The following is a 16,852-nucleotide window of genomic DNA, read 5'->3' as shown; positions in this document are numbered from 1 at the left end:
GCTGGGCACGTGTCGCTTGGGAATAAGGACACATTCTTGATTATATTTTTGGTCTGTATCCGATCCACATTTTTTGTAGATGGACCCACTCATTCTACGGAGCCGCAAAAAAAAAATTAAAAAAAAATTGGAGAGCACATGGTGTGCTGTCTGTATCTGTAGGTCTGTTCCACAGTCCCACAAAAAAAGATAGAACACGTCCAATGATTGTCCATTTTGCAGGCAAGAAATATGCACGGCAACAATCGGCCCTCAGAGAGAAAAAAAAAAATAAGAAAATAGTCAATCGTATTAGTTTTTTGCAGATCCGCGTTATATGGTCATGTGAACACACCCCAACACTGAGGGCAGTCAGTGGCTGCAGCTGCGCACTTGACCCCATCCTGAAGGCAGGGAGCAGGAGCAGAAAATCGTGGATTGCATGTTATGCCTGGTGGACAAAATGATACTCACCTGCTCCCGGGCTCCATCCTGTGATCTTCTCAAGTCTGAGCAGAGCCAAATAGCCAGAATGGAAGGGAGCAGGGGGTATGATTGTTTTCACTAGGTAAAACACGCTGCCAGGGACAGTTAAAGTACACACAGGTAACCTACAGCTGGGACCCCCATCGATCACAAGAACGGGGGTCTCGTACCCCCTTGCTGCTCCCCTGAAATGACAGAACGTGGCCGCTCCATTCATTTCTATGAGTTCCAGACATAATGGAGCGCTATACGCGCCCATCTCTGGACCACCAATGGAAATGAACAGAGTGGCCACGAGCACGCGCGACCAGCCGCTCCAGTCAGGAGTAGCAGGAGGTACAGGGCTACCGCTCTCGAGATACTGTAGGTGGGGGCCCCAGCGGTAGGAACCTCACCTAATAGTTAACCCCTATCCAGTGCATAGGGGATAACTTGAAACCGGAATACCCCTTTAAGGGAATGGTAGGTTAGGAAGTAGTATAGCAAACACTTCCTTTTTTTATGTAGCCAGGGGAACTCCACCTTCACCCAAAATGCAGACAGCATTCTTAGATAGTCCTGAAACAACTGTGCCGGTCTCTAAGGTGAGCAAGGGTGAAAGCGGGGATCCCCTTCAAGAACATTCCCCACCCCCAGAGCGGAAAGACCCGCAAATGGTGTGATCTTAACAAAAAGGAGAGAAATACACTCATTCTGAAAGGCAGAATCAAGTTAGACATTACTGAAGATAATGAGGGAGATTTGCCAAGCCGGTGTAGAGGTAAACTGGCTTAGTTGCCCATAGCAACCAACCACTTTAGCTTTCCTTTTTTTTCTGCTAATCCATAGAAATGAATGAGTCCATGTGCAATACGTGGACTGGACATGGATGCAAAATACGGTTGTGTGCATGAGGCCTTCAGGAAATGTGTGACCATCCGCGACTTCCCTCCCCAGCACACAGCAGATATCATGGGGGAAATATGAGAAGCCGTTTCTTCTTATGATAGAGGGCTGGCACAGCGAGACAACCCTTTAAATCACACATGTGCCAAAGAAACCACTTATTGTACCAAAAACATGCCCGTGAAATCATAACTCTAACACCACAGCATGTAAGTGTCCCAAAGAGGACTAGCATTACATGGCCCACCAGGCCCTCATTGGTGTCCGCTTGTAAAGGGCTTTTCCATGACTGAATAAGTCATCCGAATCTGACCATTGGCGGTCCGACACCCAGGACCCCTGCCGATCAGCTGTTTGAGAAGGCAGCGACACTCACAGTAATGCTGCAGCAGACCGAGCGATGACTTGTTCATCGGTCACGCGGCCTAGACCCAGCTCAGCCCCATAGAAGTGAATGGAGCTGAACTGCGATACCAAGCACAGTCACTATACAATAGATGGCGCTGTGAGCATGGAGAAGGCCACGGCACTCAGAGGAATGGCGGGGGTCGCGACTATCAGACCCCCACGATCAGATACTGATGACCTATCCAGAGGGTAGGTCAGTGATGGCTAACCTCCGGCACTCCAGCTGTGGAGAAACTACCACTCCCAGCATGCGCCATTCATTTCTATGGGGATCTGAGAATAGACAAGCAAGTGTTCATCTTGGGAGTCGAACACTTGCTTGGCTATTCTCAGATCCCCATAGAAATGAATGGCGCATGCTGGGAGTGGTAGTTTCACCACAGCTGGAGTGCCTAAGGTAAGCCATCTCACGATAAGGTCATCAGTGTGTGAATCTTGCCAAGAACCCATTTAATACACATCCAACTGTGCTAGTGAACACCCATGAATGTGCAAGCCAACATCAGGAAGCAGCCAACCCCCCACCGAAATGGTGACATCACATCTAATAATGGTCAATAAGGTTGTGATGCAACCATGAGGGGAGCGGGCTACAGGTCACAAGGTTTGTGACTTCTCTGCCATGTGGCTGTGCTTCTACAGCTCTAAAACAGTCTCATGACAGCCAAGGGTGCACCTTGCTAAAGTGGCCCCCCCTCCCTCCCCAATGCCAACCCAATTTCTTAACCTAACCCCTTGCCCCTACCTGGTGCTGCTCAGGCGATTGCCTCCCCTGGCCTCATTGGTGGGGCACCCCTGATGACAACTTGAACAAATGGCTCTTGGTAGGACAACTTGTCAGACACTTGCAGTCCTGGGACAGGTCACCCCTGCCTAAACATATGTGCACACCTGTGTACATGCTACCTTCCCGATAATGCCGCACAACACGCTCCTGGGTGTCCACTACAAGTTGACCAGTAATGCAATTCCTGTAATGTATGTTACACATAACGCAGCTGAACAACTAACTGACAACTGGGAGAAGCGTTTTTCAGCTTCTGCATGTCAGAACACACATTACTTCTATGTAAGGGGAACATAAGAAGCTGCCAGATACCAAATAAAACCTAAAAACACACACAACAACTTAGGCTACTTTCACATCTCTGTGAGATCCGTTCAGGGCTCTCACAACGGATCAGTTTTGCCCTAATGCACTCTGAATGGAAAAGGATCCGCTCAGAATGCATCAGTTTGCCTCCGTTCCATCTCCATTCCTCTATGGAGGCGGACACCAAAACACCCCCTGCAGCGTTTTGGTGTCCGCCTGACGATGCGGAGGCAAACGGATCAGACCTGGCATACAATGTAAGTCAATGGGGACGGTAACGTTTTCACTGACAATTTGGCACAATATAAAAACGGATCCGTCCTCCATTGACTTTCAATAGTGTTCAAGACAGATCTGTTTTGGCTAGGTTACAGATAATACAAACGGATCCGTTCTGAATGGATGCATGCGGTTGTATTATCAGTGCGGATCCTTCTGTGCAGAACCATGACAGATCTGCACCAAACGCGAGTGTTAAAGTAGCCTTATCGGATGATTGAGGTATGGCTTTTGCAGGAAACAAAGGGGGTCTACAACCAGCAGTACCCCTGTAGATCAGGCAGGAGGGCAGACTGATGTGCACAACCAGCAGTACCCCTGTAGATCCGGCAGGAGGGCAGACTGATGTATACAACCAGCAGTACCCCTGTAGATCCGGCAGGAGGGCAGACTGATGTATACAACCAGCAGTACCCCTGTAGATCCGGCAGGAGGGCAGACTGATGTATACAACCAGCAGTACCCCTGTAGATCCGGCAGGAGGGCAGACTGATGTATACAACCAGCAGTACCCCTGTAGATCCGGCAGGAGGGCAGACTGATGTATACAACCAGCAGTGCCCCTGTAGATCAGGCAGGAGGGCACACTAATGTATACAACCAGCAGTGCCCCTGTAGATCCGGCAGGAGGGCAGACTGATGTATACAACCAGCAGTACCCCTGTAGATCAGGCAGGAGGGCACACTAATGTATACAACCAGCAGTGCCCCTGTAGATCAGGCAAGAGGGCAGACTGATGTATACAACCAGCAGTGCCCCTGTAGATCAGGCAGGAGGGCAGACTGATGTATACAACCAGCAGTACCCCTGTAGATCCGGCAGGAGGGCCTGAAGTATACAACCAGCAGTACCCCTGTAGGGGCAGACTGATGTATACAACCAGCAGTACCCCTGTAGATCCGGCAGGAGGGCAGACTGATGTATACAACCAGCAGTACCCCTGTAGATCCGGCAGGAGGGCAGACTGATGTATACAACCAGCAGTACCCCTGTAGATCAGGCAGGAGGGCACACTAATGTATACAACCAGCAGTGCCCCTGTAGATCAGGCAGGAGGGCACACTAATGTATACAACCAGCAGTGCCCCTGTAGATCAGGCAAGAGGGCAGACTGATGTATACAACCAGCAGTGCCTGTACATTGTAGATCAGGCAGGGGGCACAGAGGAGGCATGGAAGGACATAGAATCACATGTATACCTGGTCCGCTCCAAATGGAGTGATGTTCGCCTTGACAGAGCCCACCCCCAGCCCCACGACCACCAGTCCTATGAATATGGGGGTGAAGCAGTATCTGGTAGTCCGCTCATGGCACTGGACGTCAGATCCATTGACTGTGGCATTGGGGGTAGTGCAGTTCTCCACATCACTCATAGGGATGTCCCCACAGAAACTAGTCCGGGTGACCGGGTACGTAACCAACGGGAAGAGCAGCATGCCCACCAGGTACAGCACCATGCTGAGCAGGATGGTACAGAAGCGGCCGATCAGGGCATCCGCCAGCCAGCCCGCGAACGGGGACACCAGGTAAGTGATGCCCATGAAGAGCAGCAGCGCCTGGCTGGCCTGGGTGCCCTCCCAGTTGTACACAGGGCCATTAAGGTACAGCACCAGGTTGGACGTGATCCCATAGAAGGCCACTCTCTCCAGCAGCTCGGACAGCAGCACCGCGGCACAGGCCAGGCGGCGGCCGGCGAACACGTTGCCCGGCGGAGAAGGAGGATCGGCTCTGCCGCCCAGCAGAGGGCTCCGCTCATTCGCGTCGTCCATGCCGGTGATCACCACTGCGATCCCATGGACCGGGACCCACAATCACACAGGAAGCTTTCCGAGGTCGCGTCATCGCCCACTCGTGATGTAACCACACCCCAAACTACTTCTCCAATCACAGCGCTTCCTCTTCCCACGTGACAAAACTCAGCTCGCCCAAGACAGCACACTCGTGACTGCAGCCCCGCCCCGCCAGGACACTCCTGGCTGTGATTGGCTGACGTCGCTACTCGCTAGACGGCTGCTAACGCTAGAGGTCATGTGATGTTTTTAAGGGGGATCCTGAAAGTACACAAGACGTCACGTGTCTGTGGTCAGGAGCGTTGAGTAGACGGCCTGTGCGCCCCACAATGCACGAACACAGTCCGTGGGCAGCCACAGCGGGCCACCACTGACCCATTCACTTTATAACGGTCCGCGATCCAGCCGTTCTGCAAAAAGATAGGACATGTTCTGTCTTTTTGCGGAACAGAAGTACGGGACGAAACCCCACGGAAGCACTCTGTAGTGCTTCCGTCCCTCATCTCCGGATTTGCAGACCTATTGAAGTGAATGCGGAATGCCCACGGAACTGTACCCGTGTATTGCAGATCTGCAAATGTGGTCCGCAAAACGGCAACGGGACGCACATGTTCGTGTGCAGGAGGCCTTAAAAGCAGTGTGCGAGCGTGTAACATGGCGTCAGCTTTCTTTCTGACATAAGGGAGAAGCCGGCCATTATCATCCTGGAGACCACAAGCTGTAGTGGGCTCCAAATAGCACCACAGGCTCTGTTTTAGGGCTCATTCAGACGACCGTACGTATGAAAACACGGATACCGTCTGTGTCTGCCCTATGATGGAAATGCCTATTCTTGCCTGCAATTGTGGATAAGAATAGGACATGCTCGATCTTTTTTGCGAGTACAGATGCGGGCAGCACACAAGTGCTGTCCACATCTTTTGCGGCCCCCGTTGAAATAAATGGGTCCACACCCGTTACGCAATTTTGCAGATGCAGATGTATGGTCATCTGAATAAGCCATTAATAGGGATGAGCGAACTTGTGTTTTACAGGTTTGCGTTTTATTACAATTCCAATATGGATTCCATTACCACGAGTCCTCTCCTGCATATCGGAAACCAGACGGATCCGTTATGCGGCCCATAGACTTCTTAAGGTTACAGTATTTTGTTATGACTCCGTCAGAATTCCGCTACGGTCCGTGGTAATGGAATCCATATCGGAATTGTAATAAAACTCAAACTTGCGTTTGGTGCGGATCCGTCATGGATCTGCACAGACGGATCCGTTCAGATAATACAACCATCTGCGTCCGTTCAGAACGGATCAGTTTGTATTATCTTTAACATAGCCAAGATGGATCCGTCTTGAACACCATTGAAAGTCAATGGAGGACGGATCCGTTTTCTTTTGTGCCAGATTCCAGATTGTGTCAGTGAAAACTGATCCGTCCCCATTGACTTACATTGTGTGTCAGGACGGATCCGTTTGTCTCAGTTTCGTCAGACGGACACCAAAACACTGCAGGCAGCGTTTTGGTGTCCACCTTCAAAGCGGAATGGAGGCGGAACGGAGGCAAACTGATGCATTCTGAGCGGATCCTTTTCCATTCAGAATGCATTAGGGCAAAACTGATCCGTTTTTGGACCGCCTGCGAGAGCCCTGAACGGATCTCCCTAACGGAAAGCCAAAACGCCAGTGTGACAGTAGCCCAAAACACAAGTTCGCGATTTGTACCTATGACACTGGCTGACCTGTTACATGTGCGCTTGGCAGCTGAAGGCATCCGTGTTGGTCCATGTCCATATGTGCCCGCATTGCTGAGAGAAGTGAGGTTTTAATCTATGTGACTGAGCCTCCAGGAGGAACAGAAGCCCACACGGACTACATTCCTATTAACATCAGATATGTAATCCACATCTCAGTCACCGGGCTGTGAACAGCAGCATGTTGGATGGTTTTGAGAGTCTTAGATGCCACAGAAACAAGCCCTGTGGTGTTGGGGGTTTCTACCTTCAGCTGTAGCAGTGAGGACACGCCCGTGATTGGAGTGGACAGCGATTGTTTGGAAGAGTCGTAGAAACTGTCTGTATCAGTGATACCAGTGGACAGCACGCCCGTGATTACAAGCAGCCATTGTTTTAGTAGGGCTGTGAACACAACAGACATTGGGGAGTGGTGTGCAATTGTTCTGAGGCAGACTACTGATAAGACTTATCTAAGGCTGAGTTCACACGAGCGTGACAGATTTGGTCCGGATGCGTTCAGTTAAACTCGCACCATTTTGCAAGCAAGTTCAGTCAGTTTTGTCTGCAATTGCGTTTAGTTCAGTTTTTTCCGCGCGGGTGCAATGCGTTTTGATGCTTTTTTCACGCGCGTGATAAAAAACTGAAGGTTTACAAACAACATCTCCTAGCAACCATCAGTGAAAAACGCATTGCATCCGCACTTGCTTGCAGATGCAATGCGTTATTAACGCAGCCCCATTCACTTCTATGGAGCCAGGGCTGCGTGAAAAACGCACAATATAGAACATGCTGCGATTTTAAAGCATTGCAGAAGTGATGCATGAAAAAAAATGCTCATGTACACAGCCCCATTGAAATGAATGGGTCAGGATTCAGTGCAGGTGCAATGCGTTCACCTACTGCATTGCACCCGCGCGGAAATCTCGCCCGTGTGAACTCAGCCTAAAGCCATCAAGATGGCCTGAGCCATGGGTGGAGTTGTGGGTGTGACTGGGAGATCGTTTTGATTGACTGCTCACAGATAGTTACCCTCCCTACTCTTTAGGGCCCTTGCACACGACCAGATGCCCTCTGAGACATACGGTCCGCGAGCGGCATTGATCCTGCACTCGTATGATCTTGGTGCAGGACAATAGTCCCGCGGACGGCCCAACGTGCGCAGCATCATTGTAATCTATGATGCTGTGTGCTCCCCTGCGCACGATCAATGCCGCTCACGGACCGTATGTCACGGAGGGCATGCGGTCGCGTGCAAGGGCCCTTACTTGTGTGTTCTATGTGTTCCTGTCCCTTAGGCCTCCTGCACACGACCGATGTGTGCACCCTTGGCCGTTGTCCCGTTTAACGTGTTTTTCTGCGGTCCCATTGACTTTCAATGGGTCCGTGGAAAAATCGGAAACTGCACCATTTGGCAGCAGCATCCTTGATCCGTGTTTCCTGGCCGTGAAAAAAATAGGACCTGTCCTATTTTTTTCACGACCAACGGTTCACGGACCCATTCAAGTCAATGGGTCCGTGAAAAATCACGGATGCACACAAGATTGTCATCCGCGTCCGTGATCCGTGTCCGTTTTATCATTTCAATGGCAAACTTGACTTAGATATTTTTTTTCATTTTTCATGTCTGTGGATCCTCCAAAAATCACGGGAGACCCACGGAAGAAAAAATGGGCACGGATCACGGTACAACAGAACCACGTTTTGCGGGACGTTAAAAAAAGTTGTGTGCAGGAGGCCTTAGATGGTTAAAGGAGTTATCACACCTCAGACATTGGTAGCACAGATAGATAGGGTTCTGCATATAGGAGTGGGTCCCAGAGGTGGGACCAGCACCTAAGGGCTCTTTCACATGAGCAGATGCAGAGCCTGGAATCCGCTGCGTGAAAGAGAGCCAAGCCCCGTTCCGGACAGCAGAGACACGGAGCAGTAACATGTTCCGTGCCTCTCTGTGATCTCTTTACTACAAAATCACAGTGAGGTAAAGTTGTCGCCGTGATTTTGTAGTAAAAGATCACAGAGAGGCACAGAGCATTACCAGTCATGTTAATGCTCCATGTCTCAGCTGTCCGGAGCAGGGCTTGGCACTCTTTCACGCAGCGGATTCCACGCACGGCATCCACTCGTGTGAAAGAGCCTTAAGGGTAAATGCACACGTTCAGGATTTGGATGCGGAGAATCTGCATTGAAACCTGCAGATGTTCACAGGGATATCCGTGCGGACAATCCACATCAATTGGTGTGGATTTTCCACATGCGGATTTTACTCTCCCCATTGAAGTGAATGGAGAAAATCTGGTCAGGAAAAATAAAATAAATTGACATGCTGCGGATTTTAACATCTACACCGCAGGTCAAAATCCGCACGGAAAAAATCTGCATTGTGTACATGAGAATTTCAAATTCACATAGAGTACAATGTGCATGATCTATGGCGCAGATTTTCTGCACGCAAATCAGTTGTACACTCCGGACTCGGAGCCTGAGTATATGGGTCCATTCACACGTCCGTGTGTGTTTTGCGGATCCGTAAAACACGGACATCAGCGATGTGCAGACCGCACATCACCAGCATTCTCATAGAAAATGCCTTTTCTTGTCCGCAATTGCGTACAAGAATAGGACATGTTCTATTTTTTTCGGGATCGGAATTGTGGACCCGGAATTGCTGCCCCATAGAAATGAATGGGTCTGCAATTCCGTTCTGCAAAATGCGGAATAAAATTGCGGACGTGTGAATGGACCCTAAGACAGCTGAACTCCCAGCAACGCCGGGGTCACATAGCATTATATTGATTTTTGATCCTATGTAACCCTTAGAGGTTTGGATTGTATTGTATAACAGTGACAGCATCATGTAAGTGTTATCTAATACATTCCAGAACTGTAAGGCCCCTTTTACACGGCCGAGAATTCCGCACGGGTGCAATGCATGACGTGAATGCATTGCACCCGCACTGAATCCGGACCCATTTATTTCAATGGGGCTGTGTAGATGAGCGGTGATTTCCACACATCACTTGTGCGTTGCATGAAAATCGCAGCATATTCTATATTCTGCGTTTTTCACGCAACGCTGGCCCCATAGAAATGAATGGGTATGCGTGAAAATCGCAAGCAAGTGCGGATGAGGTGCGATTATTACGCATGGTTGCTAAGGAGACGAGGGATGAGTGACCCGGGTCTATGTTTACTTTATTATTTTTCATTATAACATGGTTATAATGGAAAATAATAGCATTCTGCATACAGGATGCAAAGTCCAATGTCAATTGAGCATTAAAAAATAATAAAAAAATAACTCACCTCATCCACCGCATCGCTCAGCCGGGATCCTCTTCTTTGTTCTTCTTGTGAGCGCGATTACGTCATCAAACATCCTTTTGCAGGTCCTGAAAGAAGATGATGCCGGCTGCGCGAGCGAGTGGATGAGGTGAGTTATTTTTATTTTTTAACCCCTCAAGGCACATTTTACCATGCATTCTGTATTAGGAATGCTATTATTTTCCCTTATAACCATGTTATAAGGGAAAATAATAATGATCGGTTCTCCATCCTGATCATCTCCTAGCAACCGTGTGTGAAAATCGCACCGCATCCGCACTTGCTTGCAATTTTCACGCAGACCCATTTATTTCTATAGGGCCTGCGTTGCGTGAAAAACGCAGAATATAGAACATGCTGTGATTTTCACGCAACGCTCAAGTGATGCGTGAAAATCACTGCTCATCTTCACAGCCCCATTGAAGTGAATGGGTCCGGATTTAGTGCAGGTGCAATGCGTGAGGTGAACGCATTGCACCCGCACGGAATTCTCGCCCGTGTGAAAGGGGCCTTTCAGTTGCTTGTGGATGTACTAGGGTGGCCACTGGCTTCACACAGGCCACACCCCCGGACTGCTGAATCACGCCCTGTTGATGGCAAAAGGGAAAAAAAAAAAGAACAGGAAAATGGGAAGGTGAGCTGGGGCAGCCCGGGGCGCTTCTCTGACCCTCAGTCAGCCACAGAGAGCCTTGTCCGTGGGCTTTACTAACTGACTGGGGGTGAGAGAAGCCTCAGTCAGTTTGTAGCTGCACAATGCTGCTGTCTGAGCGGGAGCTACTGAGAAAGGAGGACATCCCTGCGTCCGTCCAGGCCATGCCCCAGACGCAGGACAGGGAGCCAGAAAACCGGACTGTCCAGTCTAAAACGGGATGTCTGGCCACCCTAGGATGTACCCTTTGGCCTCGTTCAAATTTCCGTGTCCATTTGATGTCCGTGGAAAAATTTCTCCACGTTTCATTTGTTAAGGATCCATGTTTGATCCGTGTGTCCGTTATTCTTCTGTGTGTCATCCATATTCCACTGACACTGCTAGGCTGAAAATTAATTCCAAAAACATCTCCTACCGTGTTCTGTCATTCTTTGTTCATGGATCCATAGACTTAAATGGGTGTGTTAGATCTGCATCATGGACCAAAGTAGTGCAGCTTTTGGTGCATTCATAGTGTTAGCAGGTTTACAATGGGTTAAATCCATGGCAGAAATCCATAGCATAAGGCTACATGCACGCGACTGTATGTGTTTTGCAGTCTCCGCAACAAAAAAAACCCGGATGACATCCGTATGCTATCCGTTTTTTTGGGCAAATTAATTGTAACAATACCTAAGGCTCCATTCACACCTCCGCAAGTGTGGTCCGCATCCGTTCCGCAATTGTGCGGAACAGGTGCGGACCCATTCATTCTCTATAGGGACGGAATGGATGCGGAGAGCACACTATGTGCTCTCCGCATCCGCATTTCTGGAGCGCAGTCCCGATCTTCTGATCCGCAGCTCCGGAAGAAAATAGAGCATGTCCTATTCTTGTCCGCAGCTGCAGACAAGAATAGGACTTCTCTATTTAGTGCCGGCCATGTGTGGCCCGGTGTATTGCGGATCCGCAATACACCACGGACATGTGAATGGACCCTAAAAAGGACAAGGAGCTACGGAATGGACATACTGATGCGGACAGCACACGGATTTGTTTTGCGGACCCATTGAAATAAATGGGTCCGCATCCTATCCGGAACGGACACAGAAACAAAATACGTTCGTGTGCATGTAGCCTAAAGGCTTATTCCCACGAATGTATGTGTTCCGTTGTCGTATTGCGGACCGCATATGCCTATTCGCGATACACGGACACCGTTCCGTGAGAATTCTGCATCCGCAAAAAATAAGCCCCTACATAAAACAATCGGGCAAAAAATAAAAAAATATGGCTCAGAATATGGAGAGACTAAAACATGATTTTTTTTGTTTCAAAAATGCTGTAAATTAAAAAAAGTATACATATTAGGTATCTCCGCGTCCGTAAGAACCTGCTGTATAAAAATATCACATGAACTAACCCCTCAGATGAACACCGTACATTTTTTGTTTTAAATTAAAACGGTGTAAAAAAAGCAATTTTTTGTCACCTTGCATCACAAAACGTGTAATACCAAGCGATCAAAAAGTCACACGCACCCAAAATTGTTTTTAGGGTGCGAATTTTGCCGCAGCACAACCACGGGGTGCACACGTTGGTGTGCAGGGGGCCTAAGGGTTTTCTCGCACAGGGGCTGTATATTCACTAGTGTTGATCACGAATATTCAAATTGTGAATTTTTATCGCAAATATAGGCACTTAGAAAATTCGTGAATATTTAGAATATAGTGATATATATTCGTAATTTCACTCCCTGCTTCTTGCTTGTGGGCCAATGAGAAGGCTGCAATATCTTTGACTTTAGGAGTAGTGTTGATTGCAAATTTTCGTAATGCAAATTTTTCAATTGCCGAGTAAAAACATGATTCCTCCCTGCTTCTTGCTTGTGGGCCAATGACTCAATGACTAAAAAACGAATATATAGCACTATATCGAATACCGTATTTTTCGCCCCATAAGACGCACTTTTTCTCCCCCCAAAATGGGGGAAAAATGCCCCTGCGTCTTATGGGGCGAATGCAGTCAGTGTACTATAGCCCCGCCCCTCCGGTATACTAATATAAAATGTCTTATTCAATTACCGTAATAGTTATTACACATGCCCCCTCACTCCTAATAGTACCTTACATCCTAACCGCTTCAGTAGAATGCAGGCAGGCAGGCAGGCCGGGCGGCAGCGTAACTCCCTGATGTCACGTGCCTGCGCCGCCTACTTTATGAATTTAGCAGGCGCGCAGGCAAGTGACGTCAGTGAGTGACACGCTGCCAGCCCGGCCTGCCTGCGTTGTACTGAAGCGGTTAGGATGTACGGTACTATTAGGAGTTGGGGGGCATGTGCAATAACTTTTAATTTAATAAGACATTATATTTGTATACTGGAGCGGCGGGGGGGGGGGGGGATCTGTGGATGGCACAGTTATGGGCTGGGGGGGTCTGTGGATGGCACTGTTATGGGCTGGGGGGTCTGTGGATGGCACTGTTATGGGTTGGGGGGTCTGTGGATGGCACATATATAACAGTGCCACCCACATATCCCCCCTGTAACAGTGCCATCCACAGATCCCCCCTGTAACAGTGCCAGCCACAGATCCCCCCCATAACAGTGTCCATCACAGATCCCCCCCATAACAGTGTCCGTCATCCACAGATTCCCCCATAACAGTGTCTGTCATCCACAGATCCCCCCATACAAGGTGTCCGTCATCCACAGATCCCCACATACAAGGTGTCCGTCATCCACAGATCCCCACATACAAGGTGTCCGTCATCCACAGATCCCCACATACAAGGTGTCCGTCATCCACAGATCCCCCATTACAGTGTCCGTCATCCACAGATTCCCCCATAACAGTGTCCGTCATCCACAGATCCCCCATAAGTGTCCGTCATCCACAGATCCCCCCATAACAGTGTCCGTCATCCACAGATCCCCCCATAACAGTGTCCGTTATCCACAGATCCCCAGTAATAGTGCCATCCACAGACCACCATTAGTTGCAAACCCACCAAAAGCACACCTTTTGGTTAAAAAAAACCTTTTTTTCTTATTTTCCCCCTTCTTATAGGGCGAAAAATACGTATATTAGATTTTCGAATATTCATAATATTCTAAAACAAGAATATATATCAATATAGCGAATATATAAAAAAAAAAGAATATAGAGCAATTTAGCTATTATAGTGCTATAATCTTCTTTGTCTAATAGTTGTAATTTTTTTCTCATCTGAAGTTCAGATTGGAAAAAAATTAACACTATAAAAAAAAAGATTATAGCACTATATTAGCTAAATTGCTCGACATTAGTTTTTTTTGAATATTTGCTGTATTGCTATATATTCTTGTTTTAGAATATTACGAATATTTGAAAAAAACTAATATATTCGATATAGTGCTATGACTCATTGGCCCACAAGCAAGAAGCAGGGAGGAATCATTTTTTTACTCCGCAATTGAAAAATTTGCGATTATGAAAATTTGCATATTACACGATCATTACCTTGCTGATTTTTCGAGTAAAAAAAAATAAAAAATCAGTGAATATAACAAATATTCGAATTTGTGAATATTCAACGAATATTCTACAAAATATTTGGGAAATATTGCAAATTCGACTATGACCCCCCATCACTAATATTCACTACTGTATGTCGGACTCCAGCACTACAGTAACCTTCTCTCTGGTTACTGTTCTTACACATCCTTTCCACAAGGAGAGGGAATAGATTCTGCAGGAGGACATGACTGGTGGCTCATCACGACGCGATATCTGCCTTCCTGCTCATAATAGCCTTTTAATAGAGAGTCTCCTCCAAGAAAAATGTTGGTAATGCATGCCTTATGCCCTAATAATCATTTTGCTAATTGAGGCATTTACTTTCCTCCCGCTGCCTTACTAATGCATCCTCACATACCGCCAGCCTCGCACTTTCCCTCTGACTTTCAGTTCCACTCCCTATGACAGCAGGGTGACAAGTGGCTGGCAAGTAGGCACATTGAAAAGAAAATTGAAACCTCTGCAACATATAGAGCATTTACACATCTACTAGACGGTATGAAGCCACCCGTCTAATCCGATGGGTTTTAGTTCACCCACTCTCAAGGGCAGAACTTTCCTCCAGCTCTCTTCCATAGCGCCTTATATTGAGCTACAAGGGAAGAGCTCACAGGGTTTCATGGCTAAGCTTGGAATATACTAATGGCAAGAATCTCACAAGGTCTTTTGTAGGAAAATTTTATGTTTCATTCTTAGGGCTCATGTAGATGGACCGTATGTGTTTTGCTATCCGCAAAACACGGATACCAGGTGCGTGCATTCCGCAATTTTGCGGAACGGAATGGCCTGCCCTAGAATAGAAATGCCTATTCTTGTCCGCAATTGTGGACAAGATTAGTACATGTTCTATCTTTCTTTTCCCCATTGAAATAAATGGGTCTGTATCCGTTCCGTAAAATTGCGGAATGGATGCGGACGCAAATATACGATTGCGTGAATAGGCCCTTACTGGGAAATGCTACAGTCATCTTCTAGTACCTAGTGGCAAATCGTTCAGTATCTGGGAGTCAGAGGTGTAATTATCATTTTGTCCTTGGTGGTCAGTGGTAGAACCATTGTCCTGCAGCGGTGCCCAGCCTCATCCAGTGATTGGCAGAGCAGGCATCTCCTTCATGTCAAGCCAGAAATGGTAAGCAGGCACCCGGTAGGATGACAGAGGAGGGGGACCTGTGAGGTTTTTATTACCACAGTCTCACTTTCTATACACAATTGAATCCGGACCTTATGTAAGATCAGCACTAGTATGCAAAGTGGACTTAGATATGAACTTCAGGGAAAATTTGATTCTCCGTGAAGCCGAATTTCCTCATGCTCCGTAGTAACGAATCAATTTTCCCTGAAATGGCAGTAAAAGTTTAAAAAAATTAAACCTCATCCATTTGAGTGTGAAGAGGCTGCTGCGGTGCCGTGCGAGATTTCGTGCTGGATCTTCAAGCAAGATGGCCCCGCGGCCTCTTGGCGCTGAAATAGATAAGGTAAGTATAATGAACGCGGCATCTGAAGGGTTCAATGGCGGGGAGCGGTGCAATCGCCGCTCCCCGTCATTGTGCCCACTACTTAGAAAGTAATTTGTCACAAAGCAAATTTTTTTGTAAACTTTGGCAAAGCAGCCGAATCTAATTTTTAAGAACTCGCTCATCTATATTGAGCACAGTTACAGGTTTGTACTCCTAGTAGAAAAAACACTAAAAAAATTGCTCTCGCTAGTACAAGCGTTGTAGAAATCCAGCTGACTCGGAGTTTGGTTTGGTGCATTCATCAGCAATGTTGGTCTGTAACAAACAGATCTGCAGATCTTGAATGGGTCCGCAATCACGGAGATGCGCAACGGATGCACGGATCGGAACCCCATGGAAGCACTCTGTAGTGTTTCTGTCCGTGCCTCCACACCGCAAAAAAGCGGTGCGAATGGATCACGGACCCATTCAAGTTGAATGAGTCTCGATCCGTCCTGGCCGCCGCACGGACGTTGCCCGTGCATTAGGGACCGTAAATTGCGGTCCCCAATGCACGGAACGGACCCACAACGGTCGTGTGCAAGAGGCCTAAGGGCTCATGCACACTAACGTTTTTTTAAGGCCAGTATACTATGCGTTACTTATACTGAACCATTCATTTCAATGGGTCAGCAAAAAAAAAACTGTCTCCGTGTGCATTCCGTTTCCGTATTTCCGTTCCGTTCAAAGATAGAACATGTGCTATTATTGCCTACAAATCACGTTCCGCAGCTCTATTCAAGTCAATGGGCCCGCAAAAAAAAGGAACACATATATGGAATGTACTCCGTATGTCTTCCGTATCCGTTCCGTTTTTGCGGAACCATCTATTTGTAATTTTATGGCCAGCCCAATTTTTTCTATGTAATTACTGTATACGCCATACAGAAAAACAGAACGGGATCGGAAACACTACTGAAACAAAAAACGGATCGGTTAAAAACGGCCCGCAAAACTGAAAAAGCCATACGGTCGTGTGCATGAGCCCTGGTCCGCAAGCCCTGGTACCGGAAAATACGGATCCTAGCCGTGTGCATGCCACAGAAAGAAAAAAAAAGCAGATGGCCCAATATACTGTGGCACAACCTGTGATTTACATGACTTGCTCCTCTGTCCCAGGTGTGCTGGGCACCTACATAATAACGGGCTGCCTGTGAGCCCAGACCTGTGCCAGCAGGACGGGGCTCGGGATGTGGAC

The 16,852-nt window shown here is 47.8% G+C and overlaps 1 protein-coding gene across 1 annotated transcript in view; it reads right to left on the bottom strand.

Annotated features, from left to right (window-relative positions):
- Nucleotides 1-4,974, bottom strand: part of SLC15A4 (solute carrier family 15 member 4) — a 35,568-nt gene extending 30,594 nt beyond the window's left edge. Inside the window, exon 1 of the mRNA XM_044290141.1 lies at nucleotides 4,332-4,974. Coding sequence (XP_044146076.1) covers nucleotides 4,332-4,901 — 570 coding nt within the window. The 5' untranslated portion in view covers nucleotides 4,902-4,974. The remainder of the gene's footprint in view (nucleotides 1-4,331) is intronic.
- Between the last annotated feature and the right edge of the window lie 11,878 nt (nucleotides 4,975-16,852).

The sequence above is a fragment of the Bufo gargarizans genome, chromosome 1 (genome assembly GCF_014858855.1).
Source record: "Bufo gargarizans isolate SCDJY-AF-19 chromosome 1, ASM1485885v1, whole genome shotgun sequence".
Classification (NCBI taxonomy): domain Eukaryota; kingdom Metazoa; phylum Chordata; class Amphibia; order Anura; family Bufonidae; genus Bufo; species Bufo gargarizans.
Note: the sequence above shows the minus strand (reverse complement) of the source record. Positions and strands in the feature narration are given on the sequence as shown.